Source organism: Pipistrellus kuhlii, unplaced genomic scaffold, assembly GCF_014108245.1.
Source record: "Pipistrellus kuhlii isolate mPipKuh1 unplaced genomic scaffold, mPipKuh1.p scaffold_m20_p_41, whole genome shotgun sequence".
Classification (NCBI taxonomy): Eukaryota; Metazoa; Chordata; class Mammalia; order Chiroptera; family Vespertilionidae; genus Pipistrellus; species Pipistrellus kuhlii.
The window spans coordinates 2,294,747-2,321,660 of NW_023425542.1; the positions used below are offsets into that span (position 1 = coordinate 2,294,747).

The 26,914-nt window shown below is 46.7% G+C and overlaps 1 protein-coding gene across 9 annotated transcripts in view; it reads right to left on the reverse strand.

The window, feature by feature from the left end:
* PPP2R5C (protein phosphatase 2 regulatory subunit B'gamma) overlaps window positions 1-26,098 on the reverse strand; it is a 138,429-nt gene extending 112,331 nt beyond the window's left edge. For 4 of the 9 annotated variants that reach the window (XM_036411723.2, XM_036411732.2, XM_036411731.2 and 1 more), the window contains exons 1-3: window positions 25,898-26,095; window positions 24,900-24,965; window positions 7,959-8,118 (exon numbers count right to left, since the gene is read on the reverse strand). In XM_036411723.2, coding sequence (XP_036267616.1) covers window positions 7,959-8,118; window positions 24,900-24,965; window positions 25,898-25,924 — 253 coding nt within the window. In that variant the 5' untranslated portion in view covers window positions 25,925-26,095. Of the gene's footprint in view, window positions 1-7,958; window positions 8,119-24,899; window positions 24,966-25,897 lie in introns of those variants that run through there. The other 5 variants (XM_036411726.2, XM_036411724.2, XM_036411730.2 and 2 more) reach the window with 4 other exon arrangements.
* Window positions 26,099-26,914: the final 816 nt, after the last annotated feature.

The following is a 26,914-nucleotide window of genomic DNA, read 5'->3' on the forward strand; positions in this document are numbered from 1 at the left end:
GAGTCTCTTTATACAATAGAGTCACCACAGGAGAAAATGAAAGCAAGGAAATAGAACAAATCCTCAAAAATAATAATTCAAGAAAAAGATCTGCTACTACCTATAGAAAGAACATGACAAGTATAGTATGTGGGAAAACCAACCCAGAATGTTCTATGCTGAAACTGGACTCTTTAGACATGAAAGCAAAAAGATCAAGGAACCCATAAGAGACAGAAAATTAAAGTGACACCAGCGCTTTCTTACAGAGGAAATGGAGGAACAGCCCTAAGACTCTCATAAAAAGAAAAAAAATTAGCCCAGTATTTCCTAGCCAGACGTTTTCTGAAATGTGAAGTTGAAGCCTACTCCAGAGGAGCAGGGTCGGCACTGAGCCTGGTGGTGAGCACTAACTATACACTCACGTGGGAATGAAGTTTGCACAGGCTGGGAGGGCTAGAACAGTCTGCAATGGCTAAGTGTCTGACAATGAGCAGAGAGCAAAACCATAAGAAGGGGAGGGGGAAGAAAATTTAAAAATGCAAAAAATTTTAATCTTTCAATCATCATACTGGTTATATTGGTTTTATTTTACTGAGAACATTTTGTGGGTAATATGGGATGAAGTAAATAATTACCTGATATTTAAGTTCTATGATCTCTGATGTCCTTGAGAACCAGAAATCTTGGGGTGGCAAAAAGAAGAGACAAGATAAAAGGCCTGCACAAAATGACCATTCCAATAGTAACGAGAATTCTAGCACCTAAGCTGTAGTCTTGAAATACCATTCCCCACTAAAAGATACCAGGATTAGAGAAATGGCTGATTCTCAAATTATAAGGAAATGAAAAGAGCCACGGAAATTATGAAGAAAAAGCTGAAGAGCTTACAATACCAGATATCAAGACCTACTAGGGCCCTGGCTGGTTTGGCTTGGAAGATAGAGCATTGGTCTGTGGACTGAAGGGTCCCAGGTTTGATTCCGGTTAAAGGCACATGCCCGGATTGCAGGCTCGATCCCCAGTAGGGAGGGTGCAGGAGGCAGCTGATCAATGATTCTCTCTCATCATTGATGTTTTTATTACTCTCTCCCTTCCTCTCTGAAATCAATAAACATATATTAAAAAAAAAAAAAAAGACCTACTAGGATGGTTAGTGTTGTACTGATACAAGGCAAGACAGCCCAGGAATGAATCCACACTCCAATGGTACTTAGTTAAGACAAAGGTAACACTGCAATGAGTGAAGGAGGATCTTGTCCCCCCAGGGTGCTGTGCCAAAGAGAGAGCTACCAGGAGAAACCAGAATCTGATTTATAACACCAAAACAGATACGAAAGCAATTCTATATGGGCTGTACAGCTAAAAGTGAAAGGTAAAATAAAGTTTTAGGGGGGGAAAAGACTCAGGCTAACATCTTCATTACTTTGTATCAGACAAAGATTAATTAAAGAGGACATACAAAGTCCTCTCAAAATGATAATGTTTTTGAGAGTGAAAATTCAAAAGAGTAGAACTTATTTTTCAATTCTTATATCTACAAAGATCTATAGCTAAATTTCTACAAATCTAATTTTTTAAAATATATTTTTTATTGATTTTTTACTGAGAGGAAGGGAGAGAGAGAGCGAGCGAGCTAGAAATGTCGATGAGAGAGAAACATCGACCAGCTGCCTCCTGCACACCCCCCACCGGGGATGTGCCCACAACCAATGTACATGCCCCTGACCGGAATCGAACCCGGGACCTTTCAGTCCGCAGACCGATGCTCTACCACTGAGCCAAACCGGTTTCGGCGTACAAATCTAATTTTTAAGAAATGGTACAACCTAATAGAAAGATAAGCCCAAAGACTTAAACAGGCACTTCATAAAAGGAGTTATCTGAACAGGCCATACACCTAAAGAGATGCTGGACTTCATCCATCATCAATTAACTAAAAATTGAAACCAGCTCACTGGTATGGCTAAAATGAAAAAGACAAGCTATCGTGGAAAAATGTATCTGCAAAACACATATAACGAACGAAGAGTTCATATCCAGAATAAACAAAAAACTCTTTCAAAAAATTAAGAAAATGTCAGGTAGCCCAGTGAAAAATAGCATTTGAAAGACACCTGACCTCATCACAGAAATGCAAAGTAAAACAATGAGATGATGGCACAATGAAATAGTGTGGTTCTGGTATAAAGCAGGCATACAGATCCATGGAATAAAACTGAGAGCCCCGCATGAGCAGAGAGCAAAACCATAAAAAGGGGAAGGGGAAGAAATCGATCTTTACATTTATGCTCACTTTGTTCCTGACTAGCTGCCAGGACAACTCCATAGGGAAAAAGTCGCTTTTGCAATAAATGGTGCTGGGACAACTGGAGATGCACGGGCAGTAGATGAAGTGGTTCTTCTACTTCCCATTATCTGGAAGTGGATCACAGACCTAAATACAAAACTATAAAACTTCTACAGAAAACACGGGGGAAAATGCTCTGTGTCCTTGTGTTAGGCAGAGTTCTCATACACAACAGCAAAATCAAGATCTATAAAAGAAAAGCATGATAAATTGGGCTTCATCAAAATTTAAAACTTTTGTGCTACAAAGACACACAAAAGAGTGCAAAAGGACAAGTCACAAACTGGGATAAAGTATCTGTAAATCATATACCTTATAAAGGATATATAAATAATTGTTATATAGTTGACTCCTGTAACATGGGTTCTAACTGCGTGGATCTACTTATATGCACATTTTCTTCAGTAAATACTATATTTTCTCTTCCTTATGATTTTCTTAATAATATTTTATTTAGCTTACTTGATTGTAAGAATGCAGTATGTAATACATAACATGTTAATTGATTTTTTATATTACTGGTAAGACTTCCTTCCAGTCAACAGTAGGCTATTAGTAATTTAAGTTTTTGGGGAGTCGAAAGTTGTCCATGGATTTTCAACTACACAAGGGGATTGGCAAACCTAACCCCCATGTTGTTTAATGATCAACTGTAATCTAGATATATAAAACCCTAATATGCAAATAGACCAAATGGCAGAACCGAACAACTGGTCGCAATGACGTGTGCTGACCACCAGGGGGTGCACATGGACCATGGCAGGTGTCAGCAGTAGGCGGGATGGTGGAGCAGGTAAGCAGGGGTGCCAGACCAAGGCAGGTCACCAGTCGCTGTCATCGGGGCAAGCCTCTGGTGGTTACTGAAAATTCTTTGCTCCCATGTGCCGCAGTTCTGGCCAACACTCATACCTGCTGCTGGCACAGGCCCCACTTGCACCTGTGCCAGCACTGGAGCTGCTGTTCACACCCGCTGCCAGTACTCAGCACGGGTCCCGATCGCTCAGTGCCTTCAGCTGGTATAAGTGGCGGCTGCCAGTTCCAATCACCCCTGAGTGCTTCTCCATCTCTCCCTGCTCCTGAGGGATGTTTGGGGTAGCAGCCACTGCTTGCACCCACTGCTGGCACCAGCCCCAATCGCTCTGTGCTGTCAGCAGGTGCGAGTGGGGATGGCAATGTCAGCACGTGGGAGCAGAGGTGGTGGGAGCAGGGCTATGGGCAGATAGAGGACGGGGGCCTTGGTGGGAGGGATTGGGCAGGGGCGCGGAGGATGGGCTGAGACCTGCCCCTGTGCCCACCACAGCCTCGCAGCCCATAGTTCCTTTCAAGGTGCAGGAATTCGTGCACTGGGCCCCTAGTTCAATAATAAGAGGACATCCAATTTAAAAGCTGTGATAACTGAAACCGGTTTGGCTCAGTGGATAGAGAGTCAGCCTGCGGACTGAAGGGTCCTGGGTTCAATTCCGGTCAAGGGCATGTACCTTGGCTGCAGGCACATCCCTGGTGGGGGGTGTGCAAGAGGCAGCTGATCGATGATTCTCTCTCATCGATGTTTCTAGCTCTCTATCACTCTCTCTTCCTCTCTGTAAAAAAAAAAATCAATAAAATATATTTTAAAATAAATAAATAAAATAAAAGCTGTGATAGACATTTCAGCAAAGAAGACATAGAAATGGCTAACAGGTACATGAAAAGGTGTGTAACATTAACAATCATTAGAGCAATACAAATTAAACTATAAGGAAGAAGATACCACTACATACCCAAAAGAAAGACTATAATCTAAAAGACAATTACAAGTATTAGTAAGAATGTGGACATACTGGGAACCTCAGTTGTGGCTGGCAGAAATGTAAAATGGTGCAACTGCTTTGGAAAGAAGTTTGGGAAGGAAGGAAGGGAGGAAAGAAGGGAGGGAGGGAGGAAGGGAGGAAGAAAAACTTACCATACAAGCCAGCAATTCCATTTCTAGGTATCAACCCAAGACAGAGGAAAATATATATGCAAACAAAGACTTGTACACAGATGTTCATAGCAGCATTATTTATTATAGCCAAAGAACAACTCAAATGTCCATCAATTTGTGAATGGAAAAACAAAAGGTGAGATGTTCACAGAATATTAAAAAGAACACTACTCTAGGGTGGCTGAATAAATAAGAAAACATAACCTATATATATACTGTCTACAAGAAACCCACTTCAGAACAAAGGATTCACACAGACTGAAAGTGAAGGGATAGAAAAGAAAAAAACTTCAGGCAAACAGAAATGAAAACAACAACAACAAAAAACAGTTGAGGTAGCAATACTTATATCTGACAAAATAGACCTCAGAGTGAAGGCCATAACAAGAGATAAGGAAGGCCACTTCATAATACTAAAGGGATCTACAATATTATATACAACAAGAGGATATAACTCAGGTAAATATATTTGCACCAAATACAGGAGCACCCAAATACATTAAAAACAAAACAAAACACACACACACACACACACACACACACACACACACACACACAAAACCAATACACTCAAATAGAGGAACCTCCCAAGCAAAAGAACCAGATGTAAAGGACTACATGCTGCATGATTTCATTGATAGAAAATAGCCAGAAAAGGCAAATCCCAAGACAAAAAGCCGATCAGTATTGCTTGCATCTAGGGATAGGAATGGGAATTGATGGAAAATGGTACAAGGTGACTTTTTAAAAATAGAAATATTCTAAAACAAATTGTGGTAATGGCTGCATAACACTGAATGAATTTTACAGCATGTAAATTATGCCTCAATAAGACTTAAAAAAGTCTATAATTTGGAAAAAAAGATAATCTATGAATACAGCTGAAGTTATATTCAGATAAATACACATCTTTAAATTCTTTTATTATTACACAAATTAAAATAAGTCAACTCTGCACTTAATAAATGAGGAAAAGAATAAAATAAAGCAAAATAGAATAATTAAAGATAAATGTGAAAATGAATGATATTGAAAACAAAATAACCAAAAGAACAAATGAGCTCAGAAGGAGACATTACCACCTCAGATGTGGAAGACATGAAAATATTTGTGAAAAACATAATGTACAAGTTAACACATGATGCACTCTAAAATGACCCAACGCAGAAGGAATCTACATATATCACCGAGAAAAGCACTAGGCCCATTGAGTTCTAAGTCAACCTTCGACCCTGTGTTTGGACACTGAGAGCATACACGTCATTCCACGTCTGATTACTGCAGAACAGCCCCTGCCTTTGGACAGCAGCGTAAGAGAGATGCAGGAAACCTGCAGGCCACCTCTGGGAAAGATCACAACGGGCGGTATGAGCACTTCTTAGAGTGGGTACAAGGCAGTAACATGAAAAAGGAAGACAACAGGCCAGCTCCATGTGATAAAAACAGAAGCAGAAAATTAGTAAACTGAACCACATAAAAGTCACCATATGCTGTGCAATACTGAGATTTATCCCAGTAATGTAAGGATAGTTCAAAAGCAGAAAATCTATCCACACACAATTACTATGTTATTGCCGTAAGGAGAAAAATCATATGGCATCAGATAAAGCTCAGCAATAGTGCATGGCACCCACAGCCAGCACAGGGGCGGTAACAGCCATGTGAAGGTAGACCACGGATCATCTAAACTCTGGGTTGGTTGAGGCTATTTACCAGAAACCAAGAGTCATTTTCACAAGGAACAGGAAATGCTGAAGCCTTTTACCAAAATGGAAGAAAACAGGGAGGCCTGCTCTCATCTCTGATATCTATGTTTTACTGGTCTTAAAGTTAAAATAACTGATATATATTGGTATAAATATTGGAGGGAAGATAAAAGTTTCTAATTAAAATGACAGGACTACATATGCAAACTTTTGTAAAAAAAAAAAAATAATACTAAGATTAATAAGAAAATTTGGTAAGATAACAGAGTAAGAAAATGTTAAAAAACCAACAGCTTTTCATTAGATTAGTAAGAACTAATTAGAGGCAGAAATGAAAAAAAATATAACCCAGTCAGAAGAGTAGCAAAAACTATAAAGTACTTATGAATAAATTTAACGAAAAGGTAGCAACTTAAAAGATAATCACAAGACCCAGAAAAATGGAAGTGATACATCTTCCTCGATGGGAAAAGAGTATCATAAAAGTCTCAATCAATCTTCCCCAAATTAACATACATCTTCAATATTATTCCAATCAACTCGTATTTTTATGAATTAGAGAAAATTATTTTAACATATATGCAGAAGCACTTATGTTTCAGAATAGCCAGGAAAGACTAATTAAACAAAATCAGTGAAGGGAAGTGACTTGACCAGTATAAATTCCCTGGATATGTGGATGTGCAACAGAAAATTGATCCCTCTGAGGATAATGCAAGCAAACTGCATGCCGTTCTTACTTGGTATAAAAATAAAAAAAAAGAGTAAAGGGAGGTTGAGAATCACAAACTGAGACCCAGAGAAAGGGGGCTGTGCAGAGAATCCTGGGAGGAAGCAAAGGAAGCCACAGGGCTGGGCCTCTGCATGGTGCCCTGAGCGCAGGCACAGGCCCTAATGGCAGAAGCCAAGCCTAATACTCATGATGGGTATTAGGGAGGGGGCTTGGACAGACAAGGCTCAATAATGGTTATGGGACACTTCTCCACCACAGACGTCTCATGCATGGTGGCCAGTATCCTAAGGATGCTGTACAGGAAGGAGTCAAGGGCACACACCCCTTTTCTCAATAGCTGTTTCCCACCTTGGGACAGGAAGTTGGCTCCAGCAGAGCAGGCCCTGGTTTTTGTTTAATGCTGTACTCCAGCACCTAGAACAGGGCCTGTTTTGTAGTTACTCAATCCAGTATCTGCTAAATGAATGAATAGCTCCAGAAAGTCATGGGTTATTTGGGAGGGGAAGACTCCTCAAAAATGACTTAGAATGTATATTATCTACCACAAATCTCATTTGATTTTGGGGCCCTTACCCTATTTTCTTTTATATTGTTTTATGGACTTCAATCTCATAATATCCTGGAAGACCACTTTTAGGGCTGAACACCCTCAGGTAGAAAGGGGTAACTGTGCATTTGGGGGAAATTCAAAGCAAAGAGTTCCATTCCCTGACTCCTCTCAAATAGGAAATCGCTGGGTAGAATAATGCCCAATGACTCATAGGAGAAGTCCATCAAGGATTATAATCCAGTCCTCATTCCTCCAACATCAGAAAAACAAAGGGGTTCTACCATAGTCTTCACAATTACTCAACTTGGGTGGCTCATTTCTGAGCTGTAGAGTTCTGAGACAGATGAAAGAGAAGAATTACTTAAAAGAAAAATTGACTAGCTTAATTATAATTAATATGAGAAGTTTTTAAGTCTTTACTCTGTTACTTTTTAGTATGGTATATTATACCTACAATACATTTATGATTATATTTTTATCTTAAGTAGCTCTGATGTTTAAAATACTGATTAAAATAAGTTAATGGCATTCAATCTAAACAAAAACTCCAGAAAGAAAAAAGATGACCTTACAGAATATAAATACAGTAAAGGTACAAAAAGCTAGCCAATTATCAAAACATTACTCCTCCCTAAATAGTCAAAAATTAATTTTAAAAGACAAATAATAAAAATTACCTTTTAAAGATGGTAGTTTTTGAAGTTCTCTATCATTGCTGGCACTAAACCTGGAGGAATTTTGCCGTTTGTCTTTCTTCACTATGGGCTGAGTGGCTGGCACCTTAATTTTACTAGTTATTGCAGACGAAGAACCAACGCTGCTTTTCCGGCTGGAAATCTATTTACAAAATAAAAACAAAAACAAATATGTCAAATGATTTTATTTGATAGCACAATCAGGCTATGAAAAAAATGTATAAAAGTTCCACCCTGAGACAATGTCTTCCACTCCACTGTAAGCAATCTAATTCCTCACAGCTTCTGGACTGTGAGGCTCCGTCCACCTTTGGCAATGCTTGATTTGGAGAGATCACAGGTCTATCTAATTTCCTTATCTTCCTGTTGACTTTTAAATATTTACCATACAGTCTGGTATGAAAAAAGGCTGATGATACTGACTCTCCAAAAATGTTCACACCCTCATCCTGGGACCTCAATGGGGCTAATGAACTCTGCAGATATGATGAGGTTCCTGTGGTAGCAGGTGAACACAGGTCTTTACAAGACAGAAGGCATGCGGTGAAAAGCAGAGGTCAGAGAGGGGCTGGCATGCGCCACTCTGCTGGCCTTGAAGATGGAGGAAGGGACCATGAGTCAAGGAGTGCAGGCAGCTTCTAAAAGTTGGGAAAGGCAAGGAAACAAATTCTTCTGTAGAGCTTCCAGAAGGAACTATCCATGCTGACATCTTTATTTTGGCCCCATTTCAGATTACTGACCTCTAGAACTGCAAGATAGAAAACTGATGATTGTTTAAACCAGTAAGTTTGTAGTCATTGGTGCAGTGCAATAGGAAACTAATATGCTGAGCAGCTCATCATGACAAGTTTCCCTGCTAGCACACCACTCGGCCTCAGGACTCAGGAGAGGCTACAGGAGAGCCTCGGAAAAGGCTTTCTAGCTGCCTTCTCCTCGCACTCACCTCCGGGCTCCAGATTCAGTGCTTGTCTCCCTATTGCATCGCCACAGCTCGGCTGTCCCACCACACACAGCCCCCCTGCAAGGTGAGGAGCAGCGCGCAAGCAGAGGTGGATAAGTGCGGAGGGCACACACAGCAGAACAGGCCCTCTATCTCCCAGGTAGGCCTGAGGGGCCCGGCTGGCACAGGGAGCCTGAGGAGCTCAGATGTGCTTGGCTGAGGCGATGACAGCTGACAGATGCACTGGTGAGTGTGGACCACCCAGGTTGTGTGTGTAGCCAAGGTGCTCACTCTCCCACCTTGCAGTCTGCCTAGAGAAATGGACTTTGTACCCATCAAACTCATCCTAGACACACAAACCCACAAGCCCTTCCGATCACTCAGGGCCGAGGAGAACAGACCTACCGATTCAGACACCTAACTATTTACTCTCATCCTTGATTGGGACTTTTACTAGGAAGTAAGCGCTGCTTTACCTTCTACTGAGGTGCTTAAGGATGCGGGGCCCAGGATGCTTACAAGCTGTCGGAGCTCCACACACAGATGAACCTGCACAGGGACGAGGGCCTGGGCTCCCTGCCTCCCACAGTCTGAGCTTCTTCCTCAATACGGGTGTCTTGGGCTCTATCCCTGACATTTGCCATTCTCTCACATGATCATGAAAGCATGGGTCTTTCCTCCTCGAAAACCCCATCCATCACTCTCCTCCTCCAGGGGCTTCCCCGTGTTAAAACTCTCCTCTGGGTTCTCTCCAGATGCCCCCAGAAAAGGCTAGTATTACTTACTTCCCAGTCACTAACAGCTCCTCCCAGGAGACGTTCTTGTTTTAAAGGATACACGCACACGTGTCCAGTAGATGGAAGTTCACAAGGGCCTGTTATTTTTTGTAATGCTGAATCCAGTGCTACCAACATCACAACCTTGGAAGCCAACTGGGTCAAACCTGAACAGGTGAGCTCTCTGCTGCCCCCTGGACAGAGTGGCCTTCACACTACAAGTGGCAATCTGGCTAAGTCATAAGACAGAATGAAACCTGTGGTATCCACAGCCCACCGGGGGCACACTGAGTAAGCCCCCACTGCCTGAGAAAACCAAGTTCTCCCCAAGACCTGCTGACTCCACGCATCTCCTCTCCCACGGGCCCTGCTGGTCTCACCTCCCGCGTCTTCCTCCCGAGCATTCCTCCTCAAGGCTGGCAGAGTGACTTCCAGAAAAGGCACCCCAGTCCCATCTCCCCCATGAGCCCCATTCTGTTAGGTGGGGCCAGGCCTTCCTGCGCCCGGAGCTCTCAGCGAAGGCCTCTTTGTAACCAACGTGCCATAACTTTGCGCTCACTTGCTGATTACAAGGTGGATGTCTTTCCCCCAGTGAGGACTGTCAGCTCCTGGCCTAGTTCTGTGAAAAACATAGGGCTGCCCAATACAGGACAGGAGTCCAAGGAACCTGCAAGGTCAGGAAGGCTCCTCTGACAGCGTGTGCACGTGTATGTTCATGTGTGCGTGCGTGTGTGTGGAGAAGTGTCCAGGCAGATGTCATTGAGAGCGGAGAGGCTGGGCACAGCCATAGGTCACAGCAGAGAGTCAGGCAGGCACAGGGTGGGGCTGAGGTGGCTTCAGAGCCACCAGCCCAGGTTAAAGAATGTGACCTTTATCTCAAGGGAAACTAGGAGCCAAGTGAAAGGGTCAGAGTGGGGCAATGACACAAAACATTTTCCTCTGAAAGGCCCCTAAGGCTCCAGGGTGGCGTCCGGCCTGAAAGCAGAGGAGCCACAGGAGGTTTTTCCAGTTCTCCAGACCAGAGATGAGGATGGCAAATGGAACACTGGGCCGAGCAGAGAATCTGAGAAAATCAAGGTGCTAGTTCACAGGATGGACTGGAAGTGGGGGATGAAGAGGAAGAGGAGTCAGGGAGACCTCCCAGCCTCTGGCTGACACAGGAAAGGGGACATAGGACAAGTCGCTGAAATAGGAAAGAAAAAAGGGACAGAAGCTGTGAAGGTGCTGGGCTGGCAGTACCTCCACGGCGATGCCAGTGTCATGGATGAGGAGTTTCAGCGACTCCTCTGCCTCTCTCCACACCATTCTCCTCCTCTGTCTGTTATACCAAGTGCCATCCTCCTTGCTTACTGTGTGTCCCACCAGCTCTGGAGACAGCAAGACTGGCCTGCCCTCATGTGCCTTCTCCACCTTGGGTGCCGCACAGCTGGCACTCACGAAAACCATCCTCTGAACCAAGAGGTCAACCTGGAATCAACTCTCTACCTGGTCACTGAGGTCAGAGAATGAATGAGACCACCTAGTCCAAGAGCATGCAGTGAGCAGAGAGGGGTGAAGGAGGAGGTGACAAAGGGAGCTGCAGAGACCTGGTTGGCGAAGCAAACCAAGGTGTGGGCATCATGAGACCAAGGGAAGAAGCTGTTCAGGAAGGAAGGAAGGTCAACTTCACCAAATGCCACAAATACAGGTATCTGCTGGACTCATGTCTCAGAGGTTGTGGGGCAGAGTGAGTGGGCAGAGGATGAAGCAGGAACACCCAGAGGGTCCACAACACCTTTGAAAAGTGTAGTAGGGCCCTGGCTGGTGTGAACAGTGGTTAGAGCATCAGCTTGTGGATGGGGGGATCATGGGTTCAATTCCCAGTCAAGGACAGGTACCTGGATTATAGTTCAACCCCTGGCCCTGGTTGGGGTACATGCGGGAGGCAACCAATCGATGTGTCTCATTCACATTGGTCTCTCTCTCCTTCCCTCCCTTCCTCCCTCTCTCCTTTCCTTCCTCTTCCCTCCCTTCTACTCTCTCTTGAAATGAATGGGAAAAACATCCTCTGGTGAGGATTAAAAAAAGTGTGATGGGGAGAAGGAAGCAGGCGGGGCACCAGGGGAAGAAGCAGAATCAGAGGATGTTCTCTGTGCATTTGGGAGGAGAGGGGTCCGAATATGCTGAATGGTGGTGACTCGGGAGTTATACAAATGGTCAATAAGCATATGGAAAGATGCTCGATATCATTAGCCATCAGGGAAATGAAAAAGAAAACCACAGTGACATACTACTTTGCAACCACTGGGGTGGCTATAATGTATATTTTTAAGTGGAAGGTAAATGATGAGGAGGATGGGGAGAAATTGGAACCCTATACACTGCTGGTGAACAAAAAATGGTGTGACTGCAGGAATGGTGGAACAGTTCCTCAGTAGTTTAACAGAGTTACCATAGGATCCAGTAACCCCCCTCCTAGGTACAGACCCAAAGAACTGAAAACAGGTGTTCAAACAAAAACTCGTACACTACGCCAAAACTGGTTTGGCTCAATGGATAGAGCATTGGCTTGGGCACTGAAAGGTCCCGGGTTCGATTCCGGTCAAGGGCATGTACCTTGGTTGCGGGCATATCCCCAGTAGGGGGTGTGCAAGAGGCAGTAGATCGATGACTCTCATTGACATTTCTAACTCTCTAGCTCTCTCCCTTCCTCTCTGTACAAAATCAATAAATATATAAAACAAACAAACAAAAAAACAACAACTCGTAAACTAGCTAACATTCATAGCAGCAGTACTAAAATAACTGAAGATGGAAATGACTCAAGTGTCCATCAACTGATGAAACAACTGTGTTAGAGCCAAACAATGGAATATTATTCAGCCATAAAAAGGAATGAAGTACTCACATAGGCTATGTGTATGGACCTTGATAACGTGATGCTGAGTGAAAGAAGCCGGACACAACAGGCCCACACACAGGTCATGTAATAATATGATCCACTGGCATGAAATGCCCAGAACAGGCAACTCCACAAAGAGAAGAGGCCAGTTCAGTGCTGCCAGGGGCTGGGGAAGGACTTGAAGAGTTCCTGCTTAATGGGTTAGGGTTTCCTTTTGGGGTGAGGACAGTGCCCTGGAACTAGACAGTGGGGATGGTTCCACAATACTACAAACACACTAAATGCCACCAGTGGTAACTGTTGTGCTCTGTGTACGTCACTGCATATAGGAAAGTGTTTCATCTGTTCCAGCTCAGCTTGTTCAGGAAAGCCCCTGCCTACCCCGCCTCGCACTGCCCCAGGCACAATCAAGAGCTTCCTTCTTCTGTTACCCCTCTGACCTCTGAATTGGCCTTAGCTCTCTCGTTTTTTTGTTTCTTTAAAAAATATATTTTTATTGATTTCAGAGAGAAAGAGAGAGGGGCGAGGTAGAAACATCAATGATGGGACTCACTGTTTGGCTATCTCCTGCATGCCCCCTACTGGGGATCAAACCGCAACTGTGACCTCCTTGTTTGTAGGTCAATGCTCAACCACTGAGCCACACCAGCAGGCATCCCTCCCTTTTTTGTAATGTTTTTATTAATTTTAGAAAGAGAGGAAGAGAGAAGGATAGAGTGATAGAAACATCAATGAAAGAGATGTATCAATCAATTGTCTCTTGCACGCCCCCTACCAGGAATCCAGAACCAGTGACCTTTTGGTTCATGGGTCAAAGTTCGAGCACTGAGCCACACCAGTTGGGTGGCCTTAGCTCTCTTGCTGTCACACTGGGATGGTGGGTTCCTCTCTGACAGGAGGTTGAAAGCTCAACTAGGAACCCAGTGTTGAGGCCAGTGCTAGGCACACAGCAAGGGAGGAAACCATTGGAGGAAGGAAGCACTAGCCTGCCACTGCTCACCAGTGCCACCCACTGTCCCCCTTCATTCTTGGAGGCGCATGCAAACAGCAGGTGCCCTGGGTGCCAAGGAGCATGCCTGTTTTGAAGGCCGGACTGTGTCCAGCCTGGAGGAGGCATGAACGCCGGAGGAACACTAAATGGACACTGGCTTATCTATCCTGAGATGACAGGAAAGTTTTGCAAAAAAGTATGAACACGTTTAGCTACTTGACTTGAGTAAAATCTAAAACAGACTTAGATCTTCCTATTTTTGTTGCTCCTGGAATGGAGGGTATGGCAGTTTTGTTTTTATCTACTCATCTGGTGAAGTGACAGATGCTCAGGATCTACTGTAGCCTCTATTTTTGGCTCAGTGACGGGAAATTATTTACCGAAGTCAGTATTAGGATCAATCCCAAATCAAAATGGCTGACCTTTTCCTGTCGCTGCCAGTCGCAGCACCCCGCTTTCTGAGCAAGCATGCAGCTCCCAACCACATGCAGAAGCAACTGCATTTTCTAGGCAGGATGTGGGAGCTTTAGGATGATCTGAAAAACTGTTTGAGACTCAGACTGAAGCTATCCCAATGGAGTGAGAGCTGTGCCCTTCCATAGAGGGCCTGTCAGTGTGGGGCGCTGGGATCCTTGAAGCTTTTGCAGTGGGGTCTTAGAGGAGGGGGCAGGGAAGTGGCCAATCCCTGGCAGGTCTGGACCCAGCAATCCCACTCCTAGGTAAATATCCAAAAGAATTAAACCGGTGTTCAAACAAAAACTTGTACACAACTTGCACAGTGCCGGCCCCACAGGGAGGTACAGAGGCAAAAGCACTGTCTGCCTAAGGCAGGGGTGGGGAACCTTTTTTCTGCCAAGGGCCATATGGGTACTTATAACATCACTAGAGGCCCGGTGCATGAATTTGTGCATGGGTGGGGTCTCTCTGGCTAGCCTGCAGGGATTGGGCCAAAGCCTGCAGCTCCTACCTGCCACTCACGCCCATCCCGGCTCCACTGTGCCTGCCACGGGCTCGCCCAATCAGTCCCGATCAGGAGCTGATCAGGAGAGGCTCAAGTTGCCACAGCAATGCTCTCTAGCCATTAGCTCGGTGTCTGGCACCCTCCCAAGGGAAGTGGCCTGCGGGGTGGGGCTGAAACTGGCTCTCCGACATACCTGGAGGGGTCCCGGATTGTGAGAGGGCTCAGGCCAGGATGAGGGACACCACCGGTGCACAATCAAACTGGAGAGGGACCGCGGGATGGCTCCAGGGCATGCCTGACCCATCTTGCTCAGTCCCGATGGGCCGGACCCCAGCAGCAAGCTAAACTACTGGTCGGAGCATAGCAAGCAGTTAAGCATCTTTAGCATATCATTATAATATTACGCTTTGATTGGTTGTTTGGTTGTTCTGCCATTGGTCTATTAGCATATTACCCTTTTATTATATAGGATTAGTGGGCCATACAAATTATCAGCTTAAAAATTAGCTGCCCTAGCCAATTTGGCTCAGTGGATAGAGTGTCGGCCTGTGGACTGAGGGTTCCAGGTACGATTCCAGTCAAGGACACATGCCCGGGTTGTGGGCTTGATCCCTAGTAGGGAGCGGTGCAGGAAGCAGCTGATCAATGATTCTCATCAATGTTTCTATCTCTCTCCCTCTCCCTTCTTCTCTGAAATCAATAAAAAACAAAACAAAATAAAACAACAAAAAAAAACCCTGCTAGATTTGGTCAAACATTGAATTAACTCATTCCTAATGCCTTGGCAGAGCCAGATCAAATGCTTTCATGAGCCTTGTATAGCCCTTGGGCTAGACACTCCCTACCCCTGGCTTAGGGGTGCCAGGCATCTTCCCAATTCTTCCCCAGCAGCCATAGTGCATGGCTGCACACTGGTAGGCAGAGAGAACAAGACTCTAGAAGCTTTCCTTCACCCTCAGGAAAAAGTGACCCACTGCACTTTCTAAAAAGATGCATCAAACCTGCACATCCCAGTGCCTGGCAGTCACCCCATCCCCCAACCTTCTATATAGCCAGACAATAGCACCTGCATGAATTCAGAGTGAAATAAAACATCCCAAGTGTTTGGGAGGTTTTCTGTAGTTTGAGACATTTCCTTCAAACAACAAAGTAAGCACCTGAAATTGTGACAAAGCCTCATTTCTGTATGGTTTCCCATAAAAGGGATCACTGTACTAAGCAGTACCGCTTCCCTTCCAGTGAAAAATTGCAAGTCTAAATATTCTCAATGAGATGTAAAACATTTATTGTTCAACTAGAGGCCCAGTGCATAAAATTCGTACAAGGGTAGGGTCCCTAGGCCTGGCTGGAGATTAGGGCCGATCAGGTCCCTCCCTCCCCACTTCCCCTCCCCACCTCCCCATGCAGCCACCAAGAGTTTCCTCTCAGCTCCCCACCTCCTTCTTCCCTCAGTGCTCTATAGCCATTGCTGGTCGCCCACCATGTTCTGTGCCGCCCCCGGTGGTCAGTGCATGTCATAACGAGCGATTGAACTCCTGGTTGAATTCCCAAGGGGACACTTTGCATATTAGCCTTTTACAAATATAGATTGGGCAAGTCAAACCACTGGGCTCTCAATAGCTTCCAGATGGCGAATGGAGTAAAACAAAACAAAACAAAACAAAACAAAACAAAGGGTACTTCTTTCAGAGCATAACCACTGCTGTCTCAGGTAAGAGTCCACACAGAGACCCACAAAATAACAATAGTGCCCAGCTTCTGCCAAAGTTCCTCTAAGTACTGAACCTGCTTTGAATTCCACTAGGCCAGGGGTCAAGCTAAAGCCCATGGGCCATATCTGGCCCCTTGCCTATTTTGTAAAAAAAAGTGCTGTTGGAACACATCTTAGTTTACATGCTGTCTATGGCTGCTCACTTGATGAGTAGTTATAACAGAGACTGTACGGCACTCAAAGTCTAAAATACTTACTATCTGGCCCTTTACACAAAAAGTTTCCTGACCCCTTCATTAACCCAACAATCCCTGGCTGAGAGGTGAAAATAAAGGATTTTTCTGATCAAGACTGACCATGCACTCACATCAATCAGCAGGCCATGTGAGCCCCATTACAAGTAGTAACAAAAGAACAGGGAAGTTAAAACCTCCAATACGAAAAATCTGCTTGGGGAGTCAGTGCACCTCAGGACAAGAGCATTCAACAAATATCTGGGAGTAGAAAGCAGACGGAGAGGTGGGTGTGGCTAGGTGTAGAAGGCAAGTGGTCTGCCCACAGAGAGGCCCCCAGAGGCTTAGCACTCAGAAACTCCGGAGGACAGGAATAAGTCATGGAGCGGAAAAGGAGTTTAGTCTTTGGTTTGAATAATGACCTGTCCACAGCCGCTGAACATTTGCACAACAGGTGAACCAGGTGTTTATGAAGATAGAAAAGGTATTCTTTAAAGAAATGAGATTGTCTAGGGAAAACTAAGGCTGCTAGTGCCGGAGCTTGCTCCTTTTGAGCAAAGTTTTGCCTTCTGGTCTCTATAAGTCAGAAGCCACAAAAGCCAGCTCTCAGTTCGGGCCTCTAAAGCAAGCAGTCAGCTGACAAGCCACCCAAGTCCAGAACCCACAGCCAGCTGTACCAGGGCCTCATCTTCACAACTGCAGACAAGATACCAGGCATCTGAGCAGGCCTTATCTCCTTGCTTCAATTCTTGCCCCTCTATTTCCTACACAGAGATGGTTGCAGAGGTCTTTTAAATGCTTAAGTCAGACTGGCTCACTTCCTTGCTCAAAATTCCTCAATGGTTTCCTATCATCCTTAGAATAAAAATCCAAAACGCTGCCGACGGCTGCTGACAAGATCTTACTGGGCCCTGCATTGCCCACCTCTCGGACTTCATCCCTCCTGCTTGAGCCACCCTCAGTTCTCTTCAGCCAAATTAGCCTTCTTTCTGGAGGACATACCCAGAAAGACATACCCTGGTGCCGCAGGCCTCTGCAATAGCTGCTTCCACTGGCTGGCCCACCTTTCCCAGATTGTGCACCACTGGCTCCTTCTTCACATTCTGCTCCCATCTCTATCATCATCACCGTGGTGAGACCATCTTTGACCAGCTGGGTCTCTAGCAAAAAGGCTGCCAGAGGTGGTCCTGCCCTACCAGGGGTTTCTGGAAGCTAGTGACTACAGTTTTGATAATGCAATGACCAGAGGGAGCTACTGGTGTCCACAGCCCCAGAGCAACTGCTCTGCAAAGTGTGAGATGCCCTCACACCAAATGTCAGCAGTGCTCCTGAGAAAAACTAGTGCACACAGCACTCACTGAAAGTAAACCACAGGGTTCCAGCACCCTGCTGTGTCCTGCACCGAATCCCCAGCACCCTCACTGGCATTCAGCACACAATCTGTGTGAAAGAGAAAAAGATAAAGGGAGAATGGCAGAGAGGTAGAAAGACAGACCAGCCTCCTGAGCAGGAGGGTCTGGCTGCAGAACCTACCCTCTACCACACACTCTGCTTCCGGGGAGGAGGAGCTCCTGGACGAAGGGCCAATCAGCACAACAGTAGAAAGAAGTTGCTCTGCCATGCGCTGACAGTGGATTAGGTGACATGGGAACTACAGATTTTCATACCTTTTTTCATATTTTTAAATATATTTGTAAACATTCACCCAAGGATATTTTTTCCATTGATTTTTAGACAGAGTGGAAGGGAGGGGGAAAGACAGACAGAGATGGAGAAACATCAATGTGTTGTCCTGACAGGGGCAGAGATTGAGTCTGTAACTGAGGGATGTGCCCTTGACCAGAATCAAACCCGGAACTGAACCCAGAACCTGTCAGCCCGCAGGCCGACACTCCAATCACTGAGCTATATCAGCTAGGGCAAAACTATTTCATTTTTTAACCCTGTGTTTTATAAAGACAAAAAGTCTAAAAAGGAAGTTGAGAAGGACACTTTTCCTTGGGTCCCTAGGCCCACTCCTGTGGGAATGGCAGGTCTTCTGCGTTATCAGGTCCTCAGAATGTAGGAGGTACCAGACTAAGTGATGACAGGGCTTCCCTCCCATCTTACCACTGATTCCCTTCTCCCCTTCCTCCATTCCCTAATCTTACCCACTTTCTTCTCCTTTGCCAATGTGTCTTCTTTTCCTTTAAACTTAATCTTAAATTTGATATTTCATATTAAAAAGTGATAGCTAACAAAGTTAAATATACTCACATTATAAGTATTTTAGAAAACACTGCTAGGTAGAAGGCAGCTCTGTCTGAATGAACTTTCTATGAAGCAGAAAATGTTCTATATTTGCTGACCAGTAGCTCAGCCACTAGCCACATGTGGCTCCTGAGCACTTGAACTGTGGCTACTGTGACCAAGGAACGGAGTTTCTAAAGTCCATTTAATTTTCATTGATTTCAACAGACACATGTGCCGAACCGAGGCTGGCGTCTTGCACAGCACAGACCCAACACAGCAGAGCTGACCCTGGGGCAGTCCCACTGGCAAGCACAGCACAAGCTCAGAGCAACTCCCCTGTAGAGCCATAACAAACCGCATCTTAAATCCAATGCCCTCAACCAATACTGCCTTTTCCAGGAGTTTCACTTTCTAGGCTGGCTCTCTTGCTCCCCCAGGTGGAGAAAACAAAGATGGCGTAGGTCTGGATTTGGGAAGTGGCACTTCCCCATAGGTTGCTCTCCAACCTGACCAAAAAGCCGGGAAGTCTTTGCTGAACAAAAGCTGAGATAATGACTAGAAAATGCAAGACAATCACCTAGGTGTTGTGCCAAAGCAGACACCCTGGTATCCTGACCTTGGTGGGTTCCCCATGTTTTAGAGGATCTTGGAGCTTTTTTAGAGCTGAAATCGTTCAGATGAAATTTCCTTGTGACTTAGGAAAATGTCACCATGACTCATGCTGGTGGCTCTCACAGATGCAGCAGGGGGCCCCTCCACTACACACACCTCCTGCCTCCAGGCCCTGACAGAAATGGCAAGTGCAAAGCAGCATCCAGTTAAATGCAGTCTTCAAGGACTTAATCTAGTTAGGGAGGCAAGTCACAGTATCCCAGGAAGTACAAATGAAGGTGTCCCAGGCAGTACAAACGATAATCAGCAGAGCAAATAATTGCTATTCATACTAAAAAGATGGAAAAAATATGACCCAAAATGGGGAGAAAAATCCCCCTCAAATCTCAGGATAAATGAACTTGAGTTGCAACTAAGAGGATGAAAGGATTCAGATGGGCATTACAAAGGACTGGAAGAGGATCCACAGTGGTTCTCAAAGTGGGTCCTTCAGGCCCCCTCTGGAGTCAATTGTTTTTATGACAGTACTAAGACACAATTTGCCTTTACAACCGTCATGTTGATTTTTCACTGGCTACAAGACAAGACCAAAACAGACTGAATGCAGGAGCAGACTCGAGAAGCCAGCTTCTCCTATTAAACCAGACATTAAGGAGATTTGCAAAAACAATGCAATGCCATTTTCTCAGTGATTTTTAGTTATTTCTCATAAAAATATGATTTATGATAACATGTAATGGGTGTGTGGTTATTAGTAGATGAATTAATGAGTATTTAAAATATGTTTTCATTTCAATATGAAATCTAAGAGACACTATAACCAACTAAATAAAGCTCTTTGGGTCCTTGCTAACTTTTAAGACTGTAAAGGTGCTGACACCCTTTCTGCCTGAGGAAGGAGACATTATTCTTAGACATGTATGTGCTGGGCATGACTTTAAGCTAATGCACTCTGTGGAGGGGTCTTTCTAGAGCCCTGATCTCTACAGCGGGCCATTTTGCCCTCCGGAAGTCACTTGTGGTTGTCCTACTGGAGCAGGTTGGGGGCTATTGGCAGCTTCTGGGGAAGGACAAGGACACTGGTGAACTTCCTACAGACACAGGACTACCAGGAAGCACCGGCCCCACACAGGTTACCAACGGGGGGATGCCTGCCCCAGAGCAGCAGATCTCACGGGAGGCATCTACCAAGCGTCCGGCTTGGAAGCAGGACAGGAGTGGGCACTAGACAGGGGACAGCTGGGGGAAGAGCTGCTTCCCACCGCCCCAAGGCAGGTAAGCTCCTGGCTCCCCTCCGAGAGCTCAATCAAACACCTTCCCGGCCCTGACCGTGTTCTCTGCAGAGCCTCATCTTTCCTCAACGGAGCTGCCGGGGGCAGCGAATCCATTAAAAATGGGGAATTAATTACACATAAATTTAAAAATATATATGAAGTACTATTCCTTGGGTCATCTCTGAGTTTCTCTCCAGTTCAATCTAGGGTTGTATGGGGAAAAGTGGGGAAGAGAACGATTGGAAATGTGCTGTGGGAGGCCCCCAGCAGAACCCTGAGTTGGAACCGAGCCCGCAGAGAGTGGCTTTTGGTATTCTGGGGCCGGGAATCAGGGACTCTACTCTCCCAGGGTTGACAGTCACAGCCGCCTCCCCAGAAAACACACCTGCCAACAAACGACTCTCCTTGTCCCCTTCCAACTCTGGTTAAAATTCCTGCTACAGAGACAAGTGACTAGAAAGTCAAAAACTTTTTCTTGGAAAGGTATTTTCCATAAAAATGTTATTTATGTTAACATGTAACAGGTATTATTATTACACGAGTTAATACATATTTTCGAAATTTCAGTGTTATTTTCTAAAACATGGCTCCACGCCCTATACCTATGGGCCCTACGCTAGCCTGGCTCCCTGTCTCTGGGATACCAGGGGGTGGAGGCAGGGGAATGTAAAGAGACAGGTTATAAAGAGGAAGAAGTTATCACCAAAGGTAAGTGTCAAAATGAGCTATCAAGTTGGAGGATGGATTGTTCAGCTTTCTTTCCAGCAACAGATATTATGTAAGAGTTGCTGTAGAGACTTTCAAACAAAAACTAAGCTGAAGCAGGATGTGTAAAATACACACCTAGGGAACAAATATTTCTACAACATTAATCGTACTTAAAGCGAATCACTTTACAAAAGCATTAACACTTTATATATATATATATATATATATATATATATATATATATATATTTATATATATATATTTTTTTATTGATTTCAGAGAGAGAAAGGGAGAGATAGAAACATCAATCAGAGACAATCAGCTGCCTCCTGCACACCCCCTACTGAGGATCAAGCCCAAAACCCAGGCATGTGCCCTGACGGGGAATTGAACTGTGACCTCCTGTTTCAAGGGTCAATGTTCAACCACTGAACCAAGCCACCTGAACTTATTTATATTTTTTTATTCATTTCAGAGAGGATGGGAGAGGGAGAAAGAGACAGAAACATCAATGATGAGAGAGAATAATTGATTGGCTGACTCATGCACACCCCACACTGGAGAGAGCCCACAATCCAGGCATGTGCCCCAACTGGGAATCAAACTGTGACCTCCTGGCTCGTAGGATGATGCTCAACCACTTAGCCATGCCAGCTGGGCAAAGCATTAGCACTTTAAATGGTAACTCTGGGCACAGCACACAAACTAAAGAACAAAAAACACCATCGCATGGCCTAGTCCTCCAAAATGGCCTTTGGGACTCTCTGGGCAATTTATTATATTAAGATTCTAAATGTGCATAAGATGTCCACAGATGTGAGTGTTACACCAAGAACAACTGTTCCAAGATGACTTTCTCCGTCAACCTCCAGAGTACATACCTCACCACAAGGTCCATGAGCCCATTAGTGGCCTCACTCCTTAAAAGTGTGCCATGAAATGAACCAGCAATAGGTCCTGGGCAGAAATTTTATTCCCAGGACACGTCACAGCTGGACAAGCAAGTCAAATGTAAACATTCTATTTGAAAGAGAAACAGGCAAAAACAGCACAGCAGTAGTTATGGCGGGTATTTTGTTTGCATTGAAAGCTATAGCCTGTCACACATATTACAGGAAAAACTCGTTTCAAGAGGGGTCGCACCTAGTCCCATAGAGTAAAATAATGGCCAAATCTGAAACCCACCAGGTCATTTTAGAGGTGAGGAAAACAGGGCGACAGCAGTTAGGTCACTGAATATCACCATCAGGGATCAGCGTTTTCATCATCCAATCCCCAGGCTGAATGCTTCCCCTCCTATACCACTCTATCCTTTACCTCAGGATTCATTTCCTTACTAAAAGCCCAGGCCATTGGATGTTCCTTGTTTGAACCAAAAAGTGTTCTGCAATGTAAGCCTGTGAGGCTAGATTAAACTAGCCAGGACTATAGTGTCAACCTTCCCACCCTCAGATCCATGTAGTAACTCAACCGCAGGCCACGTCCTGGGGCACATTACCCAAATCTGGCCATCCTGACCCCCTGGATACCCGTTCTGCACACTCTCAGGTTGTAGCCCCGAACGTGAGAACCATCCCAACAGAAGTGCACTCACAGGGTAACCTGAGCAAAGGGCTGACTGAAGAGGATGTGATATTAAAAAGCAACATGGGAATGGCAAACTTGATTTGAATCGTTAGGTGAAAATATTCAAGTTCAGGGGTAATACCGTGAGGCAGAAGAGGAAAAGAGTGAGTCAATCATGTTTGCTAAGTGGGTGGGACTCGATGTGAAGAAGCGAGATGAAGACTAAGGGGAGAAAACAACAATAAAAAAGTAAGGTTCGACTCAAAGTTCAGATGAACCTAAGTGCCTCAATTTGTATTCCTGCAAAATAATGTACGCAGTCATCTGCCTAGGGTCATGCTTACTCTGCCAGGTTGCCTCTGGTATCTTTGAGGAAGTAGTGAAGGACCTGGCAGGTCAGTATTTTCTAGGGGGTATTTCAAGCTCTGTAGCTCTGCTTCTCAAGACAGTAGCAACAGAAAAAATAAAGAAGACAACTGATATCACATCAGACAATGCAGGCCACACCTCAAGTATCTTCCTCGACTGACATTCTGGGAACTCAATCCACCTTAAAACATTTTACATATTAGTGGCTTTGCTATCTTTCAGTTACTGATGGCATTTTCAGACTCAAATTTCATATTATCCATCCTTATATCCAGGTCTTCCCACAAAAACAGGAGTAAAAGAACCACACCCACTGATACTTCTTTGTGATGAGAACAGTGAGAGGAGCAGGTATGTGAGCGAGAAAGGCTGGGGGAGCACTGGGTAGTCTTAGCAGTTTTAATGACAGATCCACCAACTAATAAAAAGAAAACAAAAAACCCTCTCAGAGACACTAAATTCCATTTGAGTCAATGGAGTCAAAAGAGTGATGAGGAAGTAAGCAAGTCAAATGCAAGAACAGTAAAACTTGATTGTCTGCTATAAGGAAAGGGCAGGAAAGACTGGCGCAGACAACCCCTAGCTACAGATAGTTCAGGAGTCTTTAGGGTTTCTGCTTTTTTGATTTGGGAAGGGCAAGAGACGTGCTGGAATAAACCACCTGCCGAATGACTATAATACATCCACGATAATCTGGAGCTAAAAAAAAAAAAAAGGAGACTGCAATTAACGGACACACAGAACTGAACTCATTCTAATTTGGCTTACAGGAAGGGGTCTGACTTTGGCAAATTAATGCCATCTGTGATAAGACCAGAGACCTCCCGGATCCGGCTCTGGAGGAGAACCAGGCCATTGCATCAAGCAGCTACTCTGCTCCCGATGATTCAAAAGGGCCTGTTAGCTCTGCCTGGCTCCAGACCGCTCCCTGGACCCTTGGCCTGGTCACAAGGGAGAAAAGGCAAAGCCAGGGGCTGGCTCTGCAAATGCTCTCCAAGCACAACTGTGTCAGGGACTGCACTGACTTCACTGGGTAGACACAAGCTCCACTGGGCGTTTCAGCCGTTCCACAATGATCCCCAAGTGAGGAAGCAAAAGAAGTCAGAATTGGCCAACACAGACAGAAAGAAAACATGAAAGATAGAAAAGACTATACAAATATAGCCAAACCAGATAAACCAAAATATAGCCACACTATTGGGGAAAGAGGCTAAGGGGATGAGACATCAAAGAGCTGGCCCACGAAGCCAGCAGCATCCGGCACAGCGAGGTGGTGGAAGGAGAAGGAGCTGCTGAGAGAGGGACCTGGCACCTCCAAAGGCCGGGGCAGGGTGAGAGCTAAAAGGAACATGCATGCAGGACTCCAGCTGGAGAGAGCCCAGGACACCAGTCTCTGCTGGATGGCTTCTAGGTTTGAGGTGAAGGGAATATAAGTGAAATTATTAGCGGCACCAATAGGCACAGCTTTCATAGGAACGTGCATATTGACCCAGAGTAGAATAATAAAAACCCAAGAAACTCAAAATGAGGGTGATGAGAGACACTGGGGAAAAAAATCTCACGTTAGGGAACCATGACAAAACCCTAAGTTTCATCAGCCTCCGTTTTTCTGTCCTAAGCTCAGAGCTGTTCAGGAAAAAGCAGAAAGTGAGTGTCTGAGAATAGATACCTCTGGTTCTACTGTGTCTTGTGCTTCTTTTGAACTTCGTCCACTCTTTCCTGCTTTGGGTACTTCCTGGGGAAACATCAAGCAGAATTAATTAGGCTTCTCCAAGTTTCAGACTGCTAACCAGCAGATACATCAACATTGCAGTTTAACCACGGATTCATAGCACGACAATGGGCTTAATCAACACCGTCTAGAAATTCTCCATCCTATGGATTAATTAGAAATACAGTATTGCGACGCCACCTCCTTTCCCCCCCTCCTAACACACACACACACACACACACACACACACTCACTCATTTTCAGATTCCCCCGGTTTTACGTACTTGGGTTGAAAACTTTAAGCAGAAACAGATAAACCCACATGCATACAGCGCTGTGGGCGTTTAGAAAGATCCCTTTCTTCCCTCCCAGATAAAGCCCCGGGAGCGGGGATTTCTGGGGTGACACCGGAACGCTAGAGCTTCTCCACCTGAAGCAGCAGCACCCCCCCCCCCCCCATGCACACGCAGCACCCACGCTCACAGCCATCCCCGCCGCCGCCACCCCATAAGGACGGTATTCCAGGGTCCAGGGCGGCCCTCCGGGGAGCAGACCGCTCTTCCCGAGCACTCAGCGGGGTCCGTTCGCCCCCCGTCCCCGCGGCCGGCGTCCCTGCAGCCCCCACCCGGAGCCCCAGTCCCGGGCTGCGCGGCTGGGTCAACCACCTCCGCGGCCGCACCTGCCCCCTCACGCCCCCCGCGCGCGCCGCCCCGGGTGCCCACGCCGGCCGCCAGGACCCCCGCCCCGGCCCGGGCACCGCCGCCCGGCCGCCCCGCCCCCGCCCCCACCCCGGGAGCGGGCGGAGCGGCGCCCCCAAACCCCTTTAGGACTCCCGGGGTCAAGGCGCCGGACCCCGAGCCCCGCCGCGCCCCGCTCCCGGGCAGTTCCCTGCCGCCCTCCCACGCGGCCCCTTCCCCTTCCCGCCGGCCCGTCCCGTGACCCGGGCCCCGACTCACTTTCTCCTTCTTGTTTTTATTCGGCATGGCTGGTGCGGGCCGCCGCCGCCGCTCCTGCTGCCGGCCCCTCAGCAGCAGCAGCGCCCCCGCCCCGGCCGTCGCGCCCTCCCGGCCGCCGCCGCCGCCGCCGCCGCCGCCCCGGGGACTGAGCCGTTCGCTCGCTCCCGCTTCCCCTTTTCCAGGCTCCCAGAGGTTGCGGCAGCCGCGGCGCCGGCGGCGGCGGCGGCGTCTCTCCGCCCCTTCCCCCGGCCACCCCTCCCCTGCCCGCCCCCGGGCGGCCCCTCCCCTTCCCGCCCGCGGAGCCCGGGCCGCACGCCCCGCCCCCGCCCTGGCCCCGCCCCCGCCCGCCAGGCGGCCTACCATTGGCCGAGGCGCCCTCACGTGCCCTAACGTCCTCCCGCATCCCTGCTCCCTGAGCCTGGCCTCGTCTCACGTCAGTCTCAGGCCGGGTGGCGGCGGCGGCGGCGGCGGCGGCGGCGGCAACAGCGAGGTTCCGGCCCGTAGAGCCGAGCCGAGCCAATTCAGAGGAGGGGGCGTGGGGCTGCGGCTGCAGGGACAGACCGGTGCTCACGGAGGAGGTGCGGGATGGGGAGAGCAGGAGGGCAACTAAGGCGTGGGAAGAGCACGTTTGAAACGGACGGCAACGACTAGGGCAGCCGGCGGGGCGCGGACCAGCGCGGACGGCGGCCTCCTGGCCTCGCCCCCTCGCTGTGGTGCTCGCTGCACTCGAAGGCGCCCGCGCGAGTGCACGGGGAGGCAGGGAGGCCCGGAAATCGCCCGAGCGGCAGTTTCGCTGGGGGTCCCGTTAGGCCCCGCCCCCCGCATCAGTTCCGCCTCCTCCAGCGTCAGCCACGCCTACCAGTCCAGGCCCCGCCTCTTCCATAGTTAGCCACGCCTACAAGTTCAGACCCCGCCTCCTCCAGCGTAGGCCCCGCCCACCGATGCCCATCCCTAGGCTCCAGCTGCGCCAGTGTACTTCCATTCTTTAATTGGCTTCATCATAAGCCATGCGAGGAA